This window comes from Chenopodium album, chromosome 12, assembly GCF_948465745.1.
Source record: "Chenopodium album chromosome 12, dcCheAlbu1.1, whole genome shotgun sequence".
In the NCBI taxonomy this organism is placed as follows: domain Eukaryota; kingdom Viridiplantae; phylum Streptophyta; class Magnoliopsida; order Caryophyllales; family Amaranthaceae; genus Chenopodium; species Chenopodium album.
Genome location: NC_137845.1, coordinates 50349435 through 50357655, shown reverse-complemented (window position 1 = coordinate 50357655; position 8221 = coordinate 50349435). Strand labels below are relative to the sequence as shown.

Sequence of the window (8221 nt, the reverse complement as noted above, 5' to 3'; positions counted from 1 at the left end):
TAGGGTCGGGACGGATAAAATGGGAAAAATAGAAAGGATCGGAAGTAGTAGGATAAATTAGTATAAATTAAGTTGACTTGATTGAGCAATAAGTTAATTTAATTATATGGCATCAATAATGTCCACCAAAACAGCAAAACCAAATAACAGAAGCTAACACCTAATGTTTTGCATTATCTATTAAATTAATGATATTTTTGTTGCTATTAAAATTAGAGTCAGTGCCCAAAATACTAGCAATTCTTAGAGTTTTGAACTTGAAAGCAACCACCTTCAAATGGAAGGCAGAGGTTGCGGTGATTGGTTGAAAAATCATGAATCACTATTTAGTGTACTTTTCACCCTTTTTTTGGGTCAAATTATTTCCTTCACTTTGGCGACTACTAGCTTCGCTGCTTCTTATTTAGCGACTCGTGGTAATTTACCTTCTTTATTTTGGTTTGGGGAAAAGATAGAGCGGGCATTTTATTAATAACAGAAATTATACAGAGTATGAAACATCGAGATTTATTCAATCTGGATTTTTTTTTTTTTTTTTTTTTTTTTTGTTTTTTAAAATTTAATTTAATTTTGTATTTATTTTTATTTATTTTTGTGTTAATTTGTGAAAGGTGTTGATGCCCTAGTGACACAGTCATTCTTTACTTACTTAGGTCTGACTTCAATTTATGGAAGTATCATGCTCTTTAGGCGTAAGAAATTACTGGTTTAAACTTTCGTATCGACTTAAGTTTACATCAAAACTCGTCTATATCACTATTATATCTTTATACATAAGTCTATGTGCGTAGATAATGGTTTTTTTTTTATGTTGGAAATTGGACATGCAGGTTCCTTGGTATTATTATGCCCTCTTAGCATTTGTTGATGTTCAAGGGAATTTCCTTTGTAAGTTAAATACATTTATTTATAGTGCTACAATCATGCTTTAGTATTCCTTAACATAGGCAGATAAGTTCTTCACTGCTTCTTATTGGTATTTCAAGAAAATTTAGCTCAATTTCAAGATTTGGTTTATTGTTGTGTCGAATATAACATTCAAGTTCATGGTATGTAATATGTATTGTTGTCTAGGATAAGAGAAGTGATGAAATGGTTACAATTAAATGCCAAACTTTATGATTACACTTTCCAATTCTTTAACATTTTTCTAAGATGAATGTCTCAATTTTTACTGTTGACTTATCAGCAGAGATTTGTATGTGTTGCATAAGTTGGCAGTTGCAACTTGCTGGTTCAATTACTCAGTTTGAAATTTTCAACAATCTGTTTGGATTTTGTGGGCATGTTGCCATGTTAAGTCTAAACTTATTGTATTTCCTTGATTTCCATAAGTTTAATTGAATTAAAATGAGGAAAATTCGATTATGAACTGATTATACTCTATAGTTTGTTTCTCTATGTTTTGCACATATATCAGCAATATAACGCATAAATTGTGTAATTGTGTTTATATATGTGTTCATTCTTAACAGTTCATTTTTTTTTATCCTCTTCTTTAAACTTTATAGGATTTTCATCAGTTGTTTTTACTGATATGTTGTTATTTGTATTGTTTATTATATTTTCCTGATTGTATAGTCTTGTATGCAGGTAATAAGGCATTCCAGTATACATCCATCACAAGTGTGACGCTATTTGACTGCTGGACTATAGTTTGGGTGATGATTTTGACATGGGTCTTCCTAGGCACAAGATACACTGTATGGCAGTACATTGGAGCTGCAACATGTGTAGTTGGCCTTTGCTTCACTCTCCTCTCTGATGCTAGGATTGGCGGTGGAGGTTAGTGTTTCTTTATCTCATAAAATGTTTTATTGGTTTTCACTTCTGCGATTTTGTCTAATGCCTATGACAACCCTTAAAGAGTCATATTCTAATGTGAAACATTGCAGACAATAATGTCGAGTAGGCCTAAGTTGATGCAGTTTAGGACACATAAATACATCATAGATGAAATTACGTTCCCTTTATTGGCTTGGCTTCAGCTGATCTAATCTTTTGTCATGTTGTAGTCGCCATTAAAGCTGTTAATGAAGTAATGGACAAGGCCGATTTAGCTTTACATTCTTCATTGATTTTTTCAGGTGGATCTAGACCTCTATTTGGTGATTTTCTTATAACAGTTGCAACTCTGTTTTATGCATTGAGTAATGTTGGTGAGGTAAGTTTTTTACGATTATCTTTCTGTACTGGTTCAATTGCATTCCTTTTGTTCTGCACTATCTTGCTATCTACATATTCATCATACTCTAACATCAAGTATCTCGAACTATGAAACGATGAAACAAAATTAATTAAAATGTTTCAATCTGGCATTAAGACAATTTGGTCTCAGTCATATTCCTGCAACTGTTAGCACAATAATGTTTGCTCGTCTTCTTTTCTCTAACGTACTTAAAAACCTGTATACAGGAGTTCTGTGTCAAACAGAAAGACATCGTTGAAGTAATTTCAATGCTTGGTGTCTTTGGAATGCTGGTGAGCATATGTCAGATGTATCCTTGTATAGTGGCTATATACTTGTTTATTAGTTTTCAAGATTCAAGCATCATGATGCATAACGATAACTCTAGAAATTGTTTCAATCCGTAACTTTTTTTTCAGTACACTATTTGAAAGGCACAATTTAGAAGCAATTGAGTGGTCTACGGATAATGTAAGTATAACTTGTTGCATAATTTCGGTAGGATTATGATATACACATGGTTTTCTAGATGTAAATGTTTTATTCTACTAGTGCTGATCTGATGTAATGACCAAAGGCTACAACACCTTGACTTAAGTTCATTGTATGACCTTTTTAACTTCTAGATGAGATGACAAACTTATCATTAACCAAGAAAATTCAAAAGTCCATTTTAGCATAAGATACTCGGTCAGTTCTGGCATTCTCTGAAATGGCTCCTCTGAAATGGTAGAATGACTGATTTTAATTTATTTCAGATACTAGTATTTGCTGGATTTGCAGTAGGAACTCGTTTGTTCTACAGCCTTGTTCCTTTAATTTTTAAGGTAGGGCGCGTTCAACCTTCCTATTTAAATTATATGTGTATTGATTATGTTCAACTCTGATTCTTTCTTAGACCAAGTTAATTACTGCTTTTTGGCGAGGAGAATTGTTCATTCTGTTTTTGATGTGTATGCGTACCTTCGTGTGTAGCTAAGTGGAGCTACATTGTTCAATCTATCTATACTTACATCTGATATGTGGGCAGTTGTCATCCGCATACTATTTTATCACGAGGAGGTACTAATTTAACCGTTATTATCCTCTATATAGAAGTTCATGCATGATTAATTCTAAATTTTACAACTTTATGATGGATTAGACCTGTAGTTCTTGAACTGAACTGCTGATGTGATAATTAAGAGAACATATTTTTGTATGTACAGGTTAATTGGTTGTATTATGTTTCTTTCGCAATCGTGGTTGTGGGACTTGTCATCTACTGCAAAACGTACACACTGATATCTCTCAAGCATCTTCTTTTCCGTTGTCTAAATTTTATACTACTTCCGTTAAATGTTATGTGTAACTTTGGGGTATTATTTGAGAGATATAAAATATCCCTAAATTGCACATAACATTTAACGGACGGAGGTAGTAATGCAATTGCAGTCCATGTTTATTTCCCATCTATGATCTAAAAAATTGTCTTCATTATTCTGTTTAGTATGGATGCTAACTTTTTGCTAATTTTCGTAGGGAGAATAAATCCGAACCCATAGAAATTGATGTGGGTGGGCATTCGAGTATACAATATGAAGTTCTTGGTGAAGAAAGCTCAAGAGACGGTTCATTTAGAGCCTGAAAGGTGGAAAATGAATCTAAAGGACCTTAACTATGTTGTAGTTATACAGTAAACGCTAGTGAAAAGAGGATGGAGAAGTTGAAGATGGGAATTGCACATAACTTCTCGTCCATGTTCATTACATATGTTGTGACTATAAACTTATTTTCTTTCTTAAAATTAAGGGGAAAAAATAAAGGGAAATTCTCAACAGTTTTAACTTTTGCTACGCACATATGGTGATCCTTTTAAAAATCAATTATACAATATAACCTCTTAAACTTTAGCCCACTTATAACCTTACGGGGCATTTGGTAGGAGGGATGGGATTAAGTGGGATAAGGACGTGCGATAAGAAGGTAGAATTAATAGATGGGACAAGGATAAAAATAGTGTATTCCATTATTTAGTATGGGTTGGGATTAAATTGGAATAACTAATAAAAATACAAAATTACCCTTAGTATCCTTTCATCACTCTTTTCTCCTTTCTCTTTCATAAGGGTAGAAATGTCTTTTACCCATTAAATTAAATCCCCATCCCTTATACCACCCCCTTAGTTATTAATTTGGAGGGATAACTCCATATTTTATCCCCCTCCTAACTCCCCTCTTATTCCCCTTTTTCTCTAAACAAACAAAAGACTTCTTAAATCCCTCTTCTTTTATCCTATCGTCCCTCTTCTATCCCTCTAACCAAACACCCTCTTATTTCATTATAGATTTATTAAAAAAACACTCTAAAAAATCAACAACCACCAACCATCTACCTCCACCACCTCCTTCACCGAAACCCTAACCTTACCAGCTCACCTAAGCCACGGCAAAGGGCTAGGTTGTTAGAGGAGAGAGAAGGAGAGAGGTATCCACGGTAGAATGGGTCTTAGAGGAGGAGAGAGCGAGAAAGGGGGAAGGTCGTGGGTTGTGGTTTTAGGAGGAGCGACACGGTTTGAAAGCCGTGATGGTGGTTGTAGTTTGCGGCAACAGTGACGAATTGATGGCTTGTGGTATTGGTAGATGATGTGACTGCGTCTATCACTGCAAATAAGGTCAATCTGATCTAATCCGAAAATCCGAATTTTAAAAAAAAAAATCAATCCGATCCCATCAGATTTGAAGTTTGGATCCGATCCTTATTAATAATTCGATTTGGATTGGATTGGATTTTGGTTTTAATCCAAATAATGGACACCCCGACCTACTAGTTGTGCATTGCATGATTTTAAACATGAGCAATTTACAATTTTGCTATAGCTAAAGACTTTAAGGTTAATAAAAACCGAAAATATACTACCTCTATATTTTTTTTTAGTTGACACATTTTGACTTTAGCACTATTCACACGCTCCCCTTTGATCGTGTTTTGTGCTTTATACGTAATACAAAATATAGTCATGTGAGATCTTGTTAGATTGTTCACGATACATATTTTCAAAATATCAAATTTTCATAATTTTGTTTATCGGTAACTAAAGATATAAATGGTTGAAGTTGTGCATTGGCAAATGTGACTAAAGAAATATGTCAACTAAAAAGAAACGAAGAAAGTATATATATATATATATATATATATATATATATATTAAGTATTATTCTTCCAAAAAAAAAAAAAAAAATAATGAAGTAAGCAAAATGAAATGAAAGTGTTTGGAAAATTATTGCAACATGCGCATGGAATGCTTCTTAGAGTCCTGACTAAAACTATACTATGAGTACTATATTAAAAATTGTTCATTAACAAGTTTAGATTCTTCGTATAACTTTTCATCTCATAATTATCTCATCATCTATACTTTATATGTAATAAAAAGTGTTCCTAAAATTGTTTATATGCTACATAGTGCTACATTAGTATTGTATCACATCATCATTTTACGACATATCACCTCTACCATTGTAGCAATTATTCCATGTCATTATTTACTAGAAAAAACATCCCACAAGTTTCACTAAACCTCATGGATGTAAGATAACATTTCTCACCATCTTAGCCAATTTTAACTTTTATACTCTATTTACACATAAAAAAATTTATCTTTACTTAAACATCAAAAAAGATAAAGAATAATTATGTAGTCTACAAAAAATGAATAAAGCGGAATAGCCTCAACAATTCCAAGACAATAGAGGATTATTCTCTTTAATACTCCTTCTGTTATTTAAATGCATCAATTTAACCGGCACATTTGCCAAGACATAACTTTGACAATTAATATCTTTAATTTTCTGTTAGTAAATTTTAATAATATTACACTGTATTATGAAAGTAGACATTGTGAAAAATATAATAACATATTATATAATAACATTTATTTATTTTATAATAGCAAAAAAAAAAAAAAAAATGTCAAACATGACATGTAAATAGTGCAAAAGTCAAAGTGATGCATTTAAAAAAAACGAAAGAAATACTTTTTTGAATTAGCGTTATGTTTCAAAATAACAACCCATTGCAATGCCCGGAAAACATACTAGTTATAAATATTAAAACCTTAACCATTAAATCACGAAAATTTGGATGTTGTCTTTAAAAACAAAGATTTAATAAATGAAGATATGTTCATTGACTCGAGACAACGTTTGTGCTAAAAGAAGTAAGAACTAGTTTTGGAATATTAAAATAAAATACTACATATTACAGTAGTTTATTTAAGAAAAAGTTGAATTGATGAAAAGTTGACATGGAAATTATGATGTTAGCAATTTTGTTTTAGTACGGAGTAGTTTTTTTAAAGATAAAAAAAAGAAAAAAAATATTAGAAAGTCCACCTTGTGAAGGGGAATTGATCCTAATGCATCCAAAGAAGAATGAAAATTAAAGTAAAGTTATTACAAAGAATAATATCTATGTTATCAATAACTAAGTGACTTACATTTACTATCCAATCTGATGCACAGTTCACCTCTCGACGGATATAGTGATTGGTGAATGCTCCAATTGTGAAATTGAGAAAGAAGTGCTCTAACATAGAAGATGATGTGCTCGATCTCTCATGAAATGGACCAGGTACATTGTACAAAGTTGATAATTAAGGTTGTCGCCCTTAGTTTGAAGAGAATTTATTGCATTCGTGCGGACATGCTTCCAAACAAAACCACAGAATGAGCGCAGGGTAAAGGCCCGGTATTAACGGGCTTTGCGGGCTGTTATAAATTAAAGAACTCAGCAATTTCTTAGGTTTTTACGCAAAATAAAAAAAGAAGAACAAAATCGCACAATTTCGAAATTTTGTTACCCAAAATCGAAAAAGAAGAAGAAGAACACGATTTCGAAATTTACAATGAAGAAGAAAATCGAACAGATGAATCAATTAATTATCAAAATGAAGAAATTGATTCTTCCTTTTCTACTTCCCATGACTTCCATGGTGCCACCCAATTGACAGGCTATAGTCGTATCACCTAATCAAAAGCAGTTCCTAATAAATCACTAACTAAATAGATAGGAAAGTAGGGTCGAATCCACAGGGAAACAATGTTCCTTTACTCCTAATAAATTATTATAATCTAAATTATCAAGTAACAAGTAGGATTTTATGTAATTTAATCTAATGGAACTAATTAAATAAGCAACTAAAATTAAGGGAAATATCAATAAAATAAAAGCCTAGGGCATATGTTCACCAATAAATAATATTCCGAGATGAAAGACAACATTCAATTATCAATGCATCAATAAACTAGATTATAAAGGGCTTTCTCTACGTATTATAATCACATAATTAATTTAGCAGTATTAAATCACATCTCTCGAATTTTGACTTAACCATTTATAACTTAACCTGCTTATTGAAACTAAGCCTAAACATCGATTCTCATCTGTCGAATCTCGAATCAATATTGCATAAATCAAACAATTAAACTAGTGTTAATCTAATTGCATAACAATAAATCAATCAATAGGAAATTAACCCAAAACATTAACAATCAACAATAATAAATCATCCCTTCATATTATTCATGGGTCCCACAAAACCTTAGAATTAAACTACTCACCTATTATTAAAATTAGACTAAACAAAGCGATTAAAATAAACATAATTAGAATCAAAAGCAATTAAATAAAGCAATTAAATAAAAACAGTTAAAGTAAGCAATATAAGAAACATTAACATAAAAATTCATATAAAGACAATAGTATATAAACTTAAGCAAAAACACAAAGTTCCGTAAAAATCTAAAAAACTAATTACTGGAAACTATATTAAAGCAAAACTAAGAATGAAAATAAAAAAAAGTTTACTAAAAATTCTAAGCTAAAGAATTAAAGCTGCAAACTAATTCCCTAAAACAAGTCTAATGGAAATAAAACTAAGATTAAAATAAAAATAAGCTGACCTTACTAACTATGTACTACTCAATCCCCTTTTATAGCAAATTCACCGACATGATATAAATCAAGTGGGCTTAAAACTACGAAGCCCACTA

The 8221-nt window shown here is 31.5% G+C and overlaps 1 protein-coding gene across 1 annotated transcript; it reads left to right on the top strand.

Annotated features, from left to right (window-relative positions):
• Positions 1-228: 228 nt before the first annotated feature.
• Positions 229-3875, top strand: LOC145572523 (uncharacterized). The gene is made up of 10 exons (XM_081631494.1): positions 229-416; positions 654-706; positions 831-888; positions 1594-1785; positions 2088-2164; positions 2416-2481; positions 2947-3015; positions 3164-3250; positions 3397-3461; positions 3710-3875. The coding sequence occupies exons 1-10, from the start codon at positions 278-280 to the stop codon at positions 3813-3815; spliced, it is 912 nt and encodes a 303-aa protein (XP_081487620.1). The 5' UTR covers positions 229-277; the 3' UTR covers positions 3816-3875.
• Positions 3876-8221: the final 4346 nt, after the last annotated feature.